This window comes from Erpetoichthys calabaricus, chromosome 2, assembly GCF_900747795.2.
Source record: "Erpetoichthys calabaricus chromosome 2, fErpCal1.3, whole genome shotgun sequence".
NCBI classification, from domain to species: Eukaryota; Metazoa; Chordata; class Cladistia; order Polypteriformes; family Polypteridae; genus Erpetoichthys; species Erpetoichthys calabaricus.
Genome location: NC_041395.2, coordinates 299,722,842 through 299,742,645, shown reverse-complemented (window position 1 = coordinate 299,742,645; position 19,804 = coordinate 299,722,842). Strand labels below are relative to the sequence as shown.

The following is a 19,804-nucleotide window of genomic DNA, read 5'->3' as shown; positions in this document are numbered from 1 at the left end:
GCCCTGTGCTACACACTTAGGAACAGTATGTTTACCTAATATTCATGCAACAAATGGGATTGCATGTATGTGAAACAATTTAATTCAGTTCAGAAGACCGAGATTCAGCCATGAATAGAGCACAGATCTGCCAGAGCCATGTGCATACTCCTGCTCACCTCTATAAGGCTAATTTAAAGACTCCAGACATGCTGCATGTGTTATGGGGATGTGGAAGAAAAGGTTAAGTACCAGGAGGAGAGCCCATTTGTGACATTTTGGAAAGCTTGCATGTTCTCCCTAACTGTACCTGTTTTGGTTGTTGTGAGGTCATTGAATCATAAATTATGTGCAGGCTTTAACTTGTAACAACTATGTTGCAGTTACTAATTTCATATAAATACATAAATTGCTTTCATATTGTATTTTCCCTTATTTGTAACATCACTAATTTGAGATCACAATTAGAGATAACATCTAAACTGTTGGCCGAGTCTATACTTAGAGCTGCATGTGCCTGCAAACACTACTGCTACGCAAGCAGTGTACTGTTTTTACTTGTTTATACTGTTTATATCTCTGAAAAGGATGGAGGTTTATCGATCACATCCATCAATCCAAGTACGCACCCATTCCAGCTAGCATCAGGAGCGAGGAAGAAACGATCCCTGAACGGGGCATCGCAAGGTTAATACAAGCATACACATAGACTAGCGGCATTTTAGCATTACCAAATCCCCAAACCTGCATGTCCTTGGAAGCAAACCGGAGCACACTGTGGAAACCAGGCAGGGAACACATTTACATTTACATCATTTAGCAGAGCGACTTACAACAGTGTTTGTTAGTTTTTTCGCATACCCCTTGGGGTCAGAGCGCAGGGTCAGCCATTGTACAGCGCCCCCTGGAGCAATTACAGGTTAAGGGCCTTGCTCAAGGGCCCAGCAGAGTAGGATCTCTTTTGGCAGTGACAGGGATTCGAACCGGCAACCTTCGGGATACCAGCGCAGATCCTTAGCCTCAGAGCCACCACACCAGGGACATACAGTGCATCCGGAAAGTATTCACAGCGCATCACTTTTTCCACATTTTGTTATGTTACAGCCTTACTCCAAAGTGGATTAAATTCATTTTTTTCCTCAGAATTCTACACCCAATACCCCATAATGACAACGTGAAAAAAGTTTACTTGAGATTTTTGTAAATTTATTAAAAATAAAAAAAATTGAGAAAGCACATGTACATAAGTATTCACAGCCTTTGCCATGAAGCTCAAAATTGAGCTCAGATGCATCCTGTTTCCCCGGATAATCCTTGAGATGTTTCTGCAGCTTAATTGGAGTCCACCTGTGGGAAATTCAGTTGATTGGACATGATTTGGAAAGGCACACACCTGTCTATATAAGGTCCCACAGTTGACAGTTCATGTCAGAGTACAAACCAAGCATGAACTCAAAGGAATTGTCAGTAGACCTCCGAGACAGGATTGTCTCGAGGCACAAATCTGGGGAAGGTTACAGAAAAATTTGTGCTGCTTTGAAGGTCCCAATGAGCACAGTGGCCTCCATCATCCGTAAGTGGAAGAAGTTCAAAACCACCAGGACTCTTCCTAGAGCTGTGGAGAGAGGAGAACATTCCAGAAGGACAACCATCTCTGCAGCAATCCACCAATCAGGCCTGTATGGTAGAGTGGCCAGACGGAAGCCACTCCTTAGTAAAAGGCACATGGCATCCCGCCTGGAGTTTGCCAAAGGGCACCTGAAGGACTCTCAGACCATGAGAAAGAAAATTCTCTGGTCTGATGAGACTAAGATTGAACTCTTTGGTGTGAATGCCAGGCGTCACGTTTGGAGGAAACCAGGCACCGCTCATCACCAGGCCAGTACCATCCCTACAGTGAAACATGGTGGTGGCAGCATTATGCTGTGGGGATATTTTTCAGCGGCAGGAACTGGAAGACTAGTCAGGATAAAGGGAAAGATGACTGCAGCAATGTACAGAGACATCCTGGATGAAAACCTGCTCCAGAGCGCTCTTGACCTCAGACTGGGGCGACGGTTCATCTTTCAGCAGGACAACGACCCTAAGCTCACAGCCAAGATATGAAAGGAGTGGCTTCAGGACAACTCTGTGAATGTCCTTGAGTGGCTCAGCCAGAGCCCAGACTTGAATCCGATTGAACATCTCTGGAGAGATCTTAAAATGGCTGTGCACCGACACTTCCCATCCAACCTGATGGAGCTTGAGAGGTGCTGCAAAGAGGAATGGGCGAAACTGGCCAAGGATAGTTGTGCCAAGCTTGTGGCATCATATTCAAAAAGACTTGAGGCTGTAATTGCTGCCACAGGTGCATCGACAAAGTATTGAGCAAAGTCTGTGAATACTTATGTACATGTGATTTCTCAGTTTTTTTATTTTTAATAAATTTGCAAAAAACCTCAAACTTTTTCCATGTTGTCATTATGGGGTGTTGTGTGTAGAATTCTGATTGCCATGCAGAACACATTAAATTTATGATATTCCAGTTCTCTGCACATTTAAAATCCTTGTATTTATACTTGATATCACTTATATCATGATGAAATGTGTTAAAGCATGTTTGTTACATTTTACAGATAAATCATTAACTTCATTATTATTTATTTTAAATAATACTGTTAATAATTACATGTGTGGGAACGGTACAGTGGCAGAGCAGCAGCGCTACTGACTCACAGGGAATTACAGTGCATCTGGAAAGTATTCACAGCGCATCACTTTTTCCACCTTTTGTTATGTTACAGCCTTATTCCAAAATGGATTAAATTCATTTTTTTCCTCAGAATTCTGCACACAACACCCCATAATGACAACGTGAAAACAGTTTACTTGAGGTTTTTGCAAATTTATTAATTTATTAATAAATTTATTTATTAAATTAAATTTTTTAAAGCTTGGTTTCTTACCCATGCAAATATTTCAAGAATAGTAACTGTTGTTTTTAATAATTTAGATGTGTTGATGTTGATACAACATCTACAGCAAAGACTAATAATTTGGTTAATATTTTATTTAAACGGTCATTAAATGTTTTAAGAATTTCTGTGGGTTATTTAATGACACCTATATTACAGTGTTTAATGTGAATTTTAAAAAGCGGATAAACCCCTTTATTTCAACATGTCTAATTGTATGCAATTCATGGGAAATGTCTACAGTAAATTAATTTTATTTCAGTTTCAGGTAAATATTTATTTTCTACAGCTTACCAATTTTAAAAATTGCACAAAATAACATTCTACCCTTCCTTTTGTTTTCAGATAAAATATGTTTCAGACATAATTTTAACCTTGTGGTTAATGTGGCATTTTTCCCCTCTCTCCAGGGTCTTCTTTCTAGTCTGGTGAACTTGACCAGTTTGACACTGGCAAGGAACTGTTTCCAGTCATATCCAGTAGGTGGTCCATCACAATTCTCTACTATCTATTCTCTCAACATGGAGCATAACCGCATCAACAAAATCCCTTTTGGCATCTTTTCCAGAGCCAAAGTGTTAAGCAAGCTGAACATGAAGGTTAGTGATTATGTTAATAGCATTTGTATGTGATAAAGACTTTGGACATTTATATAAATATGTTCCCGTGCATTTATGCTAAGGTGGAAGACATGAAATATGGTATTAAATGTCATTATTGAAGTTCTCCGGGATTTGAGCTATTACCATTACTTTTTAAATTTATTTAATGTATATTCTGTTAAAGTGGGCACACTTGTGAAATTTGCAGATAGCAACAAAACTGGGTGAATTCCAAATACTTAAAGTAGTAGTAAAATAATTCACAGTAACCTGGATAACCACCAGAAATAGGCAAACAGTTAATAGTAGCATTAGTTTAAAAAGAATACGCAATATTGATCTATGTGAAGTAAACTCCAGATAGTGTGCAGGAGTTTTTGCTACCACAGCATCCACCTTCTTTAACAATGTGAGGAAGAAGTTTAAAAGCCAAATGCAGTCTATGGCATTCAAATGATTTTATAATACATCTGGAGTACTGTGAGCAGTTTTAGCTTCTATGAAAATACTTCAAAACACTAGTTCAGCTTTACTGAAAAAAGCAACCATGACTGTGACTGAGGGGGCCTATCATTTAACGGACAAAAGAAGAACTGCAGCTTTTCATGTTACAACAGAGCCTAGATCCTAACTACTTAAATTCTCCTTTTCATATATTTTTATGACTTGTGTGTTAGCTGAACAGTAAAATGTGATTGGCTGATTGGTTTCTTTTTAGATAGATAGATAGATAGATAGATAGATAGATAGATAGATAGATAGATAGATAGATAGATAGATAGATAGATAGATAGATAGATACTTTATTAATCCCAATGGGAAATTCCTATAAATGGAAAGTTCTTAAGTTTAATTTCACCATAATTGTTCTGTGCTGCAATCCAAAATTTTATATAAACACAAAGTAGAATAAGGAGGATTGAAAAAAACCTGGAGGTTTCTTAATTTTAAATTTTTCAAATTAATTTGTTATACATACATACATGCAGGAATGAAAATGCAGCAAATGCTGCTTCACTCAAGGTTAGTTTTGATTTCTTTTGTATTCCAACATTAGGAGGAAGGACTAGAAAAGAACGTATGTAATGAAAGTGAGAAATAAAGCTCAAAACAGCAAGGTCAAAGGAGTGTCAGAGTATATTGAAATGGCTACAGTCATTGTCCTGTGCCATGCATCCTCATTATAATTTGTTGTGTGATGGCTGTGATTTAAATTTGAGTGTCTCATTATTCAAAGCTTTCATGTTGTTTAAAGGCTAGAAATACATTTGTTTCCCATTCCCTATTTGTATGTCCCAGCGTAATGACAATAATACAGTATTGGAATCAATGATAACACTGCGTTCTTACAGTGCCTTGATGCTATATTGATTTCCCAGTGTTTGTTGTTTACCAAAAAATAAACACAAAAACAAAGATTGTATACTGTCCTACCTGGCTACAGGTAGAAACCATTAATAACCATTTGATGAGATTTTGACATAGATACTATTATAATACAAATTGTTACCAATTATTTGCTATGATTACCTGATACAGTGCCCTCTTAATATTTGGGACAAAGACACATTTTTCCTTAATTTACACCTGTTGCCCACAGTTTAAAAGTACAAATCAAACCATTTATATGTGATTAAAGTGCACGATGCAGACTATAATTTAAAGGTAATTTCATAGGTTTTGGTCACACCACTTCATTAGTGCAGAAAGGTACCTTGGCTGCTTAGTCTGTTATTGTCATTGTTCAACATGAGGACAAGAGCTGTGCCAATGAAAGTCAAAGAAGCCATTATGAGGATGGAAAAGCAAGAATAAAACCATTAGAGACCTTTAAAAAACCTTAGGAATAACTTAATCAACTGTCTGGAATATCATTAAGAAGAAACGTGCTGGTGAGCTCAGTAGTTGCAAAGGGATTGAAAGACCAAGGAAGAACTCCACTGCCAATGATGGAAGAATTCTCACTATGGTTTAAAAAAAAAAAAAAAAAATACTCAAAAGCATGTCCGACATGTAAGAAACAGTCTTCAAAAGGCAGATGTGTATGAGTCAGAGACTGTGTAGAAGGCTTCATGAACAGAAATAGATGCCACACTGCAAAAGCAAACCACTATTTACCCACAAAAACAGGATGGCCAGATTGTAGTTTGAGAAAAAGTACTTAAAAGAGCCTGCAGAATTTTGAAAAAAGATCTTGTGGACAGACGAGCAAAGATTTACCTGTATCAGAGTGATGGCACAAAGTGTGGAGATGGAAAGAAACTGCCCAAGATTGAAAGCATACCACTCGATCCATTAAACATGGTGGTGGGTGTGTTATGGCTTGGCCATGTATGACTGCCACAGGCACTTTGTACAGTTACCTGATTGCAGTTTTACAAGGAATTCTGAGGTGTATAGAAGCATCATGTATGCTCAAGTTTTAGTCGATGTCTTCAGTCTCATTGGACAGTGCTTCATCATACAGCAAGTTAATGATCCCAAACATACTGCTATTGCGTGCAAGGGATATGCAACAAAGTCCTAAATATGACTGCTTTAATATACATCTCCCAAACATTATGTTACCCTGAAATGCGAGGACCATTTATAAAAACTATTGTCATTACTACACGGTGCGACTGAAATGTATGCACATACCCTTAAACTAAAGTCCTGAGCCGTAGGATTCCTAAGTCAAGTAAAGCATATATATCCACTCTGAATATGATTCACCAATCAAAACACAGTACTTGATAAACTGTTAAAGTTGAGTCCACTATCTCTGCTTTAATGAGTAACAATTTCAGCGTTTTTGTTATGTTGCATGTAGTATCAGTGAAATAAATTAAATGCATAAAGAAATAAGCAGCAAAAATTATATTTTTGGCACAATTATTTATATTTTGGTTTCATATTATTTTTATATATTTTTATATTTCACGGTACTTTTATTTGTGGATTTGTTTAAAGTATTCCTTCATACTCTAACATTGCAGCGCTGAAAGTATTCTCCATACAGTAGTGGGAAAAAGTTACCTTAGTCAATGTCAGGGACTGGTAGACTGTTACAGGAGATGTCTAGTTGAGATTGTCTCAGCCAAAAGGAGCAATACCAGCTTTTAGAACAAGGATGTACTTACTTTTTCTACAGATGGAAATGGCATATCTGTTAATTTTTAACTTAATAAATTATTACAAAGTCAAATTTTCATTGCTCCCGTCTCCACCTCTTACCCTCAGATTTCCTTTGTGTAAATATGTAAACGTTTTAAATGAAAATCAAATCTTGATATGTCTACTTGTGTTAAACATTTTGGGATGCTCTTTTTCACGAGTGTATTTTTTTTTTTGTTTTTTTTAAATTAGAAGCTGTTATCATGCATTGTGAATAGTAGTATAAAAAGAGCTTGAACTTTGCGTGTTTAGTTTGTACTAACACAACGTTTTAGTTTCTCTAACATCCAGGGGCCTCATGTATAATGCCTTGTGTAGAATTCACACTAAAACATGGCTTGTGGATAAAACTAGAAAAGTGTTTATGCACAAAAAAAATGCATAAAACTCTGCATAAGTAAAATTCTACACACTTTCCTTTTATAAATCCCAATGTCAATTTTAGCACATGTGCATGTGCCTACACGTTTTATTAGAAGACAATGGTAAAAGCACATGTAAAAATGAGAACTTTAAGCGAATGCAGAATAGATGTCTCTAATCCATGAAGTGGAGGCAAGTAACAACATACTATTTGGTGGCTTAAGCAGTGGTGTAAGCCAAAAATGGAAATTGGAGTAGCACAGCCTAGTGGAGGCACTCAAAGTTCAAAAAATTCCAGTGCCCGAGGGGGGTGGGGAAAGTCCGATATCAAAGTCGACATGAAAAGGCAAGTCACAGCCCACCATCTGAGTGTCAACACTACTGTAGGAAGTAGTGGAATTCCAGAGCTTACATCATTTGAGCAGTGAAGTGGCAGGTGAGGAGACTCCGATATCATAGTGGTTGAAGTAGTTTTTTTCGCTTACCATTATCCATACTTTTGTAGTTAATTTGCATGTTTTATAAGACAAACAAGCAAGCAAAAACAGTAGTATTAGTCTTTATTCTGCATCAGACAATATTACAAAAGGAGACCCCCAGGTGGTGATGGTGTTGCTGTTCCAAGCACTTCTCCGAATGCTGGCTGCGCACACACCCCGGCTCAGAAACTACCCGTCAACCATCTGACCCATGTGCGGATGGATGCTGTTTTGGAGTTACAAAAGGCAATAGTGGATTCTGGATGTGGCCTATGAACTAAGCAATATAAATGCTGTGATACTGACCACAAAGTAAAAGAATTGGTTAAAAAATAAATGCTGCATCTCACTAACCTGTTTTTACATTCTGCTAATTACATTCAAACGATGTTGTTATGCTGTCTGATTTGATTTATCATTTAGTGGGTCAGGTTCATCAAACTGCATGTTTTGTGGGACGGGCAAGCTATGATTTTGTGCCACATTATGCAGCCCACTACATGCTTGCACAATGCGACACACTTTTGGTAGACTGTAGAGCAGTACAATAATAGAGAGGAGATGCTTTCTATTTACATAGGCAAATTCTTTCTGTGAAGGCGCCTTTATAGCAATGTCTGTGAGAAGTACCCGATCTGTCAGCCAGCCAGTTCACGTTGAAAGGCTCCTGTGGCTAAAAATCTGAGGGTGGACAGAACTAGCAAAGGAGTAGGTAAAACACAATTTCTAAAAGTCTGCCTTTTGTAAAGCCAGCCCCAATTCAGCACACAGCTCCAACTGGATAGCTTTTGGAAATCTAAATCAACTTTGAAGCCAGTCATTCATCACTAGAGAAGAAATTGTTATAACCTCTAAATACACACTCTTCTAATTCTTTCATTTGCAATGTCTTCTAACAACACTAAGCAGCTATGGTAGTTGGAATAGTTTATCCATTCTGTGTTTAGTTTTTATACCTCTTGGTGTCAACGTGGAAACGGGGCATACACAACAATTTTATGCATACTGTATGTACATGAGACCCCAGGAGCAAAATCTTTGTAACACAGGTGTTGTATCCTTCTTGGGACCTGATTTTGATTGAATCAAACAGAACAACTTCAGTCAAATGTATTTGGGGTTGGTGGAAAGTACATTATTTTTTTCAGGCCACTCTCTTACCGTGTGGCAAATGCACGGACAGTTCAATTTTGTCATAAGTTGTCTAATTTATTATCTTGTAACATCCTTGTTCAATACTTAAAATATATTTATTCCTGTCTGCTTTTGTCAAATAGCAAATGGGAGTGTGATGGGCCGTGTTACTGGACATTGAGAAACAATGTTATAGCTAACTTGAGTGGTTTTAATTTTTGTATTGGTTAGTTATAAAAAAAAAAAAAAAAAAGTGCACTTACCTGCAGGATAGGTGTGAAGACTTTGGGGGCAAACTGCTGTGGTGATGGTATTGAGGCATGTCACAGGTGGAAACTTTGTTGGCAGTTTTGACAGGGTTGAGGAGGCCTGCCATTCATGTTAATAGTTACTTTGTCCCATACTGGGGAAGGACGTCCATTTGGCTGTGTAAGTGGTGGTGAGATAACCATCAGAAAAAGATTGAAGTCCTGAACAGAGAGGAGAAAAGGATGACAGCAACTTCCAGAAGCTGCATGAAGTTGGAGGCGTGTGAATGTGTGTGTGCTGGCAGGAAGAAGAGTTGCCCAAGTTTTTTTTTTTTTTCCCCCCCCATCACTTTTATTTTTGAGCCATGTAAGTACTGTACATATTCAGTTATTTTATTGCTGTGTATGTGTATACACTTGCATGCATATTTTCTTTGTCTTGCTGGCTCTTTAATAAATATTTTTATTTTGAATGTTTTTTGGGTTCTGTACCTCCAATTTTGCACCACTGATGATGCTCAGAACCAGAGTGTCTGCAGAGGTGCCAGTGCACAAGGTGTCACGGAGTGAAGTTGAGATGATAACTCTTTAAAACGTAGATGAGACAGGAACTAAATATTTATTTCTGTGGGTGAGAGCAGATTGGATTGAAGGTGCTTTTGACTGGGAACAATCTGAAACTATTTGGGGGATAAAAAGGTCAAAAACTAGTTTTCTGCAGCCCTTCAAATCTCAGAGAACTTTCTCCCAGTATAGGTATTACTTTAATTCAGTGTCATTGAACATTTGAAAGAAAATCACCTGCCCTCTCCCTGTCTCATTGAAAAATTAGGCATTTAATTTGCGTTATTGACAGTTCTGTAAGAAAGTTGTTTTTTTTTGTTTGTGCAAATTGAGATTGTGTTCCCCTGTAATTTACCTCTGTTAAACTAACCTTTTGAATGCTGCTGTTGCACCCATTATACCAACTTTGAGAGAAAACAGTGATCCTAATCATGTCAGGTTTCTACAACACAGCTGAGAGGGGGATTTTTACTTTTACACTCACAAGCAATGAATGCAAAGTCACTTTTCAAAGAATATGGACTTCCTTAATCTAGTTTAGGGAGGATGCATATAATCTTAAAATTTGACATTATTTTCGCAAACATAGATTGTCTAAGATCCTCAAAAGGCATTTTGGCACCACCTTTACCAAATATTTTGGCTACTGAAAACCTTTGGGGTTTCTGTATACCTGTAAACATTTACTAACTCTTTGTAGTTAATCCAATTAGAGTGCTGTACTTTAATGTTCAATCTAATGTACATGTCTTTGTTACATTGCTAATTGTGCATATGTAAAGGAATCCTGTATTATGGTATGTTTCGCAAAGGCTTAGCAGCACTTTGAATCTGAGGAAAAATAAAATGTGTCAAATGTCTGGATTTTGCCAAATGTGAAACAGTCTCACATGTTAAACACACATTGCACAAACAGATTGTTTGTGTTTAGATATTATTTAGACGGAGACGGTATTGTATCCTACTGTGGTTATATTCTTTGTTTGATTTTATTTCTTCAGAAGTGTAAATTGCAGTTGTGGGGAACAGCCTGGACACAGACAGGTAGACACGATGGTTTCACCCAACACATGTTTATTATACATTATTTACAAGTTTGAAGTGCACAATCCCAGTGCCTCAGCACCAATCACCCCTTAAGTCCTTGGCCACACTCACAATGCCTTTACAGTCTCTGGTCCGCCTCCACTCCTCTCCACCAAGCTTCGTCCTCCTTCCACCCGACTCTTGCCCCTGACTGGAGGGAGGCGGCCCCTTTTATACACCCCGGAAGGACTCCAGGTGTATCCTAAGGGCTTCCGTAGCCATACCCCTGTGTGGTGGAAGCTCTGTCGGTGTATCCGGAAGTCCTCCGGGTGTAGCGGAAGTACTGAGGTCCAGGGCTCCCAAGGCATCGGGGCGCCCCACAAGCCCTCCTCCGCTCCTCCTGGGCATCCCGGCTGGGCATGAACCCCCGCCAGGTACCACACAGTCTAAATTAAGTCCTAGGCAATCACATTGATTTCTTGGTCCTGGTGGAATCACCCTATAAAGAAATATTGGGAAAGGATGTATTTAAATGGCAATGGCAAGAGTTCTTGGATGGTGCCAATAGACAATGAATAATTTATTGAATTGTTCTATAATTTTTCATGAGAATTAGCCAAATGTGTCCTTAAATAAGTGTGGGTTTTATTTGTATCTGTAAAGATGCACTATTACAAGTTTTGCTTTTGAAAGTACAACAACCTAAGGAGGGAACAAGAATCAAGTGTGTTCATAATTTAAAGGAATTTTAAAAACTCCTACCTTGAACAGTAAGATGAAATTGTAGAAACAATTTGCACCACTTAATAATTAAAATGTTTATTTCAGTTTATAGATACTTGGAGATTTTCATTGTTTTCTATCCTTGTTGGTTACTAGGACAATCAGCTTACCTCTCTTCCTCTTGATTTTGGGACTTGGACAAGTATGGTCGAACTCAACTTGGCTACAAACCAGTTGACCAAGATTCCTGAGGATGTATGTGGTCTTGTCTCTCTTGAGGTGAGAGTTGAGGAATAAAAAATGTACTAATCATATGAGAAGCCATTAAATGGGATTATTCATATGAAAGTGTTTTTTGCTAAATTTTGGAGTTAATATGCTAACAAAACATAATGTATTCAAATAAAATTAAGAATGTTCACATGTTTCCTTTAAACTGGATTTGAATGTATGAAAACTAATTGTCCTTTTAATGAACATACCATTCCCAATGAAAATGGATTAATTTCATCTGAGTCTTAGTAGGCTTCTTCACTGCCATTGTGTGCTATTCTAAACAAACAATTCTAAATCATTCATTTAGTATTAGCCAACATGTTAAAGTTACCTACAGGACAGTTTATAGAAACTACACTTGAGGCCAAATGAAACCTAGAAAGGTTTACTTGCATAGAGTAAAAATAGTTAGTTTGCCCAGAAATAGTCAAAAGATGTAAAACCACAGTGAAAACTTGATGTAACTAGTAAGACTGACAGCAACCTACTTAAGACACATTTGAAAGGTTGTGATAGGGGATTCTTTGGGAAGCATCAGTAACTATTACATAAACAAAGGGCATTAGCTTGTGAAAATGTGACTTGCTAGACTGTACATTGTGACAATACAGTAGTTTTTTTATCACAATTGGATTAGTGATATATAGTATTTATATAAATACAGATTGTATTGGAGTATAGGTGAATGTGATTGTCAAATTACTGTTATGCTTCTTGTTGCTTATTTCTGTAAGTTAGTGTATCAAATTTATTTCTACCTCCAGCCTACCTCACCCCACTAGATCTGTTCTGTTTCATCCACTTTTTTCCTTCCTGCTTTTATAAGCTCAAAATAGTGCTTTTTCTTTTAGGTTCTTATCTTGTCAAACAATCTTCTTCGTAAACTTCCTCATGGTATTGGCAACCTAAGAAAGCTGCGAGAATTAGATTTAGAAGAAAACAAGCTGGAATCTCTCCCCAATGAAATTGCTTATCTGAAGGATTTGCAGGTGAGTTGCCTAGTCTCATTTTTAAGTGCAGTCACATTACTGTAATTTGGATTGAACATCTTATAGTATCTTTGACTTTGACAGCTTTATATTGTAAAATTTCTCAATTTTTAAAATGGGATCTATGAAAATCTTGCCCTTCCTTGTTACTGTTTTTTTTTTTTTTTTTACTAACATCCAAGTTTTCTTTCCCACTTTTGGTGTATTAGTTTAAGTTTTGTAGAATATGCAAAAATGTAAAATCAGATATCAAGTATGACCTTTTTGGATGTTTGTCTTTGTTGAATATGTTTTGTAGCTTGTTTGTGTAAATACCAAGCTTATTTACATTTAAGTTTAAATGTTTGACTTTACACATTTACCTCTAAATAGAAGAGTTATTTGCAGTGTAATCTATATTTTGTGTATTTCTAAATATTTTAGAAACTAGTTCTTACAAATAATCAGTTGACAACTCTTCCGAGAGGAATCGGTCATCTCACAAACCTCACTCACCTTGGCCTTGGAGAAAACTTGCTACAACATCTGCCCGAGGAAATTGGTAGGAAATATTTTGTTATATATTGCCTTATTTGCAGTGTTTGTTTTACTCTTAAAACAGTGTATATATTAAGTTACAGTAGACAGTTATGGCTTTTAATTATCACTTAACTGGCTGTAATGTGAAGAGATAGTCGTTTAAGTTGTAATTTATCTTTTTTTAAACCTATGTATTCAACATTTTGTTTTGTGATGTGGAATGTGATGCTTAAAGGTGTTAAATTCTTTTGAAGCAACTACACTGTACTATAGTACTATTATAGTTAGTTGCAGAATTACTGTAGGTAAATTTTTTTCTGGATGTTTGCTTTTAATTGTATTTTATTTGTTACACTACCAAACATTACAGAATGAATAAGTATTTCACCATTAACTACTTTGTCATTGACATGTTTTGCTGTCTAATACATGCTGAGATATTTGAGTATTTTCCTTTAGATTTTACCAAGTGTGAAATGACTAAGTATGGTTTGTTTATAAATGGAACATTAAGCTTTTTCTCTTTTATTGTCATGTGACAGGTACACTGGAAAATCTAGAGGAGCTGTATTTGAATGATAATCCAAATCTTCACAGCCTTCCTTTTGAGCTAGCACTTTGCAGCAAACTTTCAATCATGAGCATTGAGAACTGTCCTCTCAGTCACTTGCCACCTCAGATTGTTGCTGGCGGTCCTTCATTTATCATTCAGTTTTTAAAGATGCAAGGTCCTTACCGTGCCATGGTCTGAATCTCAATCCTCTGTGTCATACACTGTGTACACTGTACGAAAATGCATTATTGTCAAAAAAAATATACCCGAAAAGGCAATTTTACTAAGATTGCATTGTGTTTTCTGCTAATAGAGGAATCATAGCCATTTAGTTTTGTTTTTTAATCATGTATAAAAGAGAAAACAGGTGTAATTGCTTGTCTAGGCTTTATTTTTTCTGAATCTGATGGATGTAAATTATGCAACTTGTGAGTGACATTTTCTCAATTAAGTAAATTGCCAACATATGCAGTTAATTAAGGAAATCAATATTGCCATTTCTAAGTTCAGGAAGTATACACATCAATTGTATTTGAATGAGTATGGTATAATTTGACAGGAAAAAATGCTTTTTAAATCTGTACCCTTTGGACTTTGTTTTTCATGTGTAGGATTTCAGTATTGTCATATTTTGTTGTTTAAAGGACACAGAAACCAAAAGTGAACCCAATGTGCATATCAACTGTAGAGTTCTTCAAATCATTGTTTTCACAGTTAAAGATTACCAAGTTAACCAAAAGCTGAGCCTGTAAACATACTCTCACAGTTGATATAATAACAAACTCGTTTGATGTTTTTCAAGGTTTTTGTGCATCATATACTGTATAAATGTGACCAGTAGAATACCCATTTCATATTGTTTAAAAAAAAAAAAAAAAAAAAATGTTCAATTTTTATTCTGCTGGAAAATATTTTAATCTTGTCACATGTCTGAATCTTTTGTAAGAAATGCCCATGTTAAATGTAAACTGATATTAGGTACACTGAGAGTAGTCTAAACAGTGTGAACGAGGCTCTTACTGTTTTCGTTTTCGGTATAAAAGCTAAGACTGTTTGTCTATCCCCAGTTCATGTAGAGGACGGAGCCCTAATTGAAATATTTGGGGACATTTGTTAAGTTGTCTTTTTTTTTTTTTTTTTAGTGAATTTTCTTCAAATTACCATTAATTGCATATACTTCAGCAGGTGGCTTAAAGCTTGTTTTTTACCCCCACACCTTCACAAGATTTTCATATATGCCAAATAAAATTGTATTTTTCTTCTGTGTAAGGTGACTATCTGCCAAGAACAAGGTATCTTTCAAGTCATATTCTTATGACAATTTATAGTGTTGATTTTCATTTCTAGCAAGTCATCTCTGCCTGTCCACCTCACCTCTGGCTGAATAGATATTGGAGTATTTAACATCTATTTTTCTGTGTTTATGTAATATACATAAAAAAAAAACATATGCCTTACCAGATCTGAAAATATGGATGTATTGGGCATGCTAACTAAGCACTGTGGTGTTATGCTGCTTTATTTTATGCACTTTTTCATTACAGTGGCAAATGCCATTAAGTCATAGCTGGTTAAACATTATCATCATTTATCCTGCCATATGTTATCTCCATAGTTGATCTGATATAAACTTTTTTCAATATCAGGTTTATTTATTGTGTTTAATTGCTGTTAAATTGAACTCAAACTAAAATCCTTTGAGGTGCAGTTTAGATTGTAGTATATAATGAATGTTATCTTTCTGAACTTTGATTATAAAATATCATTTTAAACTTTTGATTCTCTACACATAAAGATTGTTTTATTGTGTGGTATGGGAATGTCCACATATACAGTGGTCCACAGTTATATCTTCCATTCACTTGAACGGTTTAACCTTTTTCACATTGGAAACCCGTATGTACTCCTTCACAGTTTTATTCTATGAAAATCAATCAAGTGAATATTTTCAAAATCTGGTATGGTCCACTTTACAAATCTGTTAAGGATCCTAGTCGCAGACTGTCTGTTTAGTCTGGATTTGGGCAGTAATGCAGCCAATGTTAATTTAGCAATGACCAGTAAAAGATGTAAGACTTAATATTTTTGAATTTTTTATGCTATAAAAGGCTGTATTTAAGAATAAAATAACAAAACTTGCCAGCATCAGAAATGCAGATTGTGTTATCTCAAATTGATTATTAATCTAATTATATTTAATTCTAAGTTGATTCTTTGAAAGAAAACTTGACTTTCAAGTTCCATCGCATGATATTCATGCTTTATTTTTGATGCATACTTTCACACGCTCAAACTGAACGTTTCAAGTTGCTAAATTTAATTTGCAGGTTAGAGGAAATTAGAGTAAACTGATAGACCTGGTGAAAATCCATACAAACATAGGAGGAACAAGAGAAATCCATGAATTAAAGCTATGGGTCACCAGTGCTAGTAACTGTGCCATCCACATATGTACCATATAAAAGTAATTTACTCAGAGTCAGCATCTTGATTTAGTACTTTTACCTACAAAACTGCTGCGCTCAAGTTGAAATACTGAACAGTTAGCAAAATAGTGAAAAGCAGTAGCCAAATGAAATTCTACTTTCTTCTTTTTGGACATGTTTGTAGTGTACACATCAATGTAAAATATTCCTTATGCATTTTTTTTAAATAAACAATTTTGCCCATAGATGCAGTCATTCTTTTAACTCTTGGAAGTTTCTGCACAATTACATTGTTTTAACTTACTTTATAGTTATCTCCGCTTTGCTTCACAATCTTAGATATTCTTTTAACTTAGATGACTTAGTGTGCCTTAATGAGCATGGGATTTGCATGTGTTTGTTGGGGATTGCTTTCTGACTTTCACATGTTATTGCTTTATAGTCATCAGTCGGATGTGGTTTTGCACTGGACCGTACAAACTTAAACTTGATACACTGATCTCTTCTCGAGAATCAACATCCTAATACTGTATGTTAAATTTAATTATTTGGACATGTGCTACAGCTGAAATTTTGAAAAGTCTTGAGTATACACTGAATGCAGTGACGTGATGGAGGGTCAGTCCCATTACCCCAAACAGCTTCTGCCCTCTAGGAAAGGCAGTTAGTTCTGATCCTACCAAGGATAAATGGGTTCTGGGAATTAATAAGTAGCATTCATTAATGAATCTTAAGTAGTTAAGTTATATATCTTGGAAAGTAGGAATATATATCTTCTGAAGTACCACCACATTTTTGTGGTCTTAAATTACCAACTGTTACTAGGTAAAACTTCAAGGCCCTTTTTCTTTATCTGCCCAAAATATTGCATTTGGGGATTTTAATTTGGTATTATAGATAGTTTTTGTGCGTGTCTTTTATAGAAGTTTTTCTTCTACACACCTAACCTTTTCAAATGTATGAACAATATTGTGATTTGGTATGTAATAAAGATTGCAAAGCTTGAAATTCCAATTCTTTTTAATTTACCAGAAATATACAGTTCAGAGCTTGAATTTCTAGTGACCGCAAATTTGGGCCTTTTGTTGGTGTTATAGATTTCAGTGAGAGGTTTATAAACAATTACTTCATTATGGTCTGTTTGATTTAGCTTACCATGTGCACATGCTCAATTACTTGGTTATTAAAAAATTAAACACTAACTAAAGTTGTTACTAAAATGTCACTGCCATATGAATTTGGTAAATTTCAGAATATTTTAATTTGCACATACCTTTTAAAGCTGCTTTTATAAAAAGTTTTCACATCAGGTTTGTCAAAAATTTACTTTGTTGGGTTTTCCTCCGTGAGATTGCATCAGTGTATGGACTTTAGTTTAATAACACTTAACAGAAGAGTTGTATCAAATTCAAAAGTCCAAATGAATTCAAATTCTACAGATCATTTACTTTTGTTTTCCTAATCTTTCTCATTGTTTACATTTATCCTAACTTTAAGGCTACATTTGTGAAATTAAACTTTTAAAATTAAGATTATAATTTCAGAGTTCCCATAAAACAGCCTGTTGTGTTCTTTTCAAGTTACCTCACGTAAGTGATTAGACTTGGCTGTTTATTATGCCTTTGTGTAAATGCAGAATTAGTCATTGAATTAGATTAGAATTAGACGGTAACTGTAGAAGTTAGTCCTTCAAATAACATATGTCTTTGGTTTCAAAAAAAACATTGAATGATGAGATTTTAGTGTTCACTGATTTATTTTCAGTAATTAAGTATGCTAGTTCTGTAGTTTGACTAATTGTGCATCCCTGATATTATCAGAATCAAAATATCTTTATTGTCATTGTAACAAATACAACGAAATAAAATTATGCATTTCCATTAACACATTGAATGTTGCATGATTGGAAAGAGTTGCCTTGTACTTCAAAACATCAAGGAATGTTTGGCCAATATGTAAATTTCAAGACTAAATTAATTTTTAGTGTCGTAAGTTAGCGCCCTATCCAGGTTTTAATTCCTTTTCCCTGAACTTGATACATTGGTCAGAAATTGCATGGTTAGATAGACAAAAATAACTATATTTAGAACAATCAAAGCATAAATGTGAGGCTTCTTATTTTATCACAGATGTGTATGGCACTGTATTAAAAAGTGAATAATCTTTCCACTTGCTCAACTCCTTTAACAGACAAGTTGATTGCTGTCAACATCCTACTCTAAAGAAAATATCCTGAAAATTGTGTATTTTTATTGCTCATTCTATGTTGTACAATAATATAAAAGAGGCAAGTCCTTTTTTACTTTGAAAGTGTAGCGGGACCTTGCTGCTTTTATAACCTGAAACATATACTATTAAAATATATATATATATATATAGGAATACATATCTTCTGAAGTACCACCACATTTTATATTGTAATAAACAGAATACCAGCAATTCCACACTGAAATTCAAACCCTGTAACTGCTTCTTGAATTGTAAGTGCAGTTGGGGCTAACTCTTGCACAATATGGCTCTTTTTCTGCCCTTGTTCAGTTGTCACTTGCAGGTTTTTTTGTTTTTTTATTATTATTATTATTATTATAAATGCTGCTTTGCATACCATCCAGTAATTCTTCATGTACCACCGGTGGTAGCCATACCACAGGTTGAGAGCCAATGATCTAAAGCATTTTTAAATGAATTTTGTGTAAGAATAAAAATGTGAATGAGAACTGCCTAAATGACACCACCACAGCATAACTGAGGAGCACTGTATTAAAATTATTGCTTCTTTCTGAGAAAAATCTAACACAGTTAACAGTGGACATTTATTTTACTGTGTGAAGTAAAACAATTTTTTAATTGTCAAGATGAGTGATTTTAAAATATTAGATTTATTAATATTGTTTTAATCGAATCTTGAAAAATCTTGAAAATTCTCAAAGATCAACTTGACATTGCATCTCTCCTCCATGCCCCCCCCCCCCCTTCAAAAATAGTGATCTACTATATGTGATTGTATTTATGATGATTTGTGATTATTTGCTTTTTTCTTACAATTCCAAATTGAGCTTTGTACTTTTCTAGTTAACTTTTTTGTACTGGCTCACTGCCTTCAGTCATATGTGAAAAAGTTTGACAGTACACCTGCTGGTAAGGAAAAATGTTCTGCTGCTTTCTTTTGGTAGCAACATAAAAGCTGCTTTGTCAACAGCAACCAAGGTAGTGTAAGAATTCGGCTAAAGATTATGCTGTAAATGTTTCACTGGTCAGTTTTTCTGGCCTAATAAACAAAATGATTGAAGTGAATGCACAAAAGTATGTAATGTTCTCTTGATGTCAGTTACAAACCCAAAACTTGTCTTTAGCCTTGTACAGTAATTTGCTTGTATTAATGGTGCAATCAGCAATCAAAATTAAAATGAGGATTTTTTTTGGAGGAGCTTAACAATAAAAAGGACTTTGGTTAAAAAAAAATAGGAATGTAGCTACAAATGTGCATTTTATTTTGTCTGTTTATGTTGACCATGATTTGTCAAGCTTAGCCTGGTTTGGGGTTAGTCCTTGCAGTATTATTTGAACAAAATTATACATCCAAGGGAGGTGTGCTGTATTGCCAGTACTATGAGTAATTGTAATGATGTGTTCTGAATTTCCCTTTTTTGTTTTTTTTAAGTTATGTATGATGGATGTCTTAAATAAGCATATACTGTTTGTTTTCCTTGCCCCGTTTTGTACTTGGTATAAGCATTTTAAGGTTTCTGCTATAATTCATAAACCTTAAAATGCAGCATAGCACCTGGTTAAGTATGCATATATACACCATTT

At 35.5% G+C, this 19,804-nt stretch overlaps 1 protein-coding gene across 1 annotated transcript in view; it reads left to right on the top strand.

Annotated features, from left to right (window-relative positions):
* The window catches only part of shoc2 (SHOC2 leucine rich repeat scaffold protein), a 100,731-nt gene extending 81,271 nt beyond the window's left edge, over positions 1-19,460 (top strand). Inside the window, exons 5-9 of the mRNA XM_028795838.2 lie at positions 3,344-3,532; positions 11,385-11,507; positions 12,356-12,493; positions 12,917-13,034; positions 13,555-19,460. Coding sequence (XP_028651671.1) covers positions 3,344-3,532; positions 11,385-11,507; positions 12,356-12,493; positions 12,917-13,034; positions 13,555-13,763 — 777 coding nt within the window. The 3' untranslated portion in view covers positions 13,764-19,460. The remainder of the gene's footprint in view (positions 1-3,343; positions 3,533-11,384; positions 11,508-12,355; positions 12,494-12,916; positions 13,035-13,554) is intronic.
* Positions 19,461-19,804: the final 344 nt, after the last annotated feature.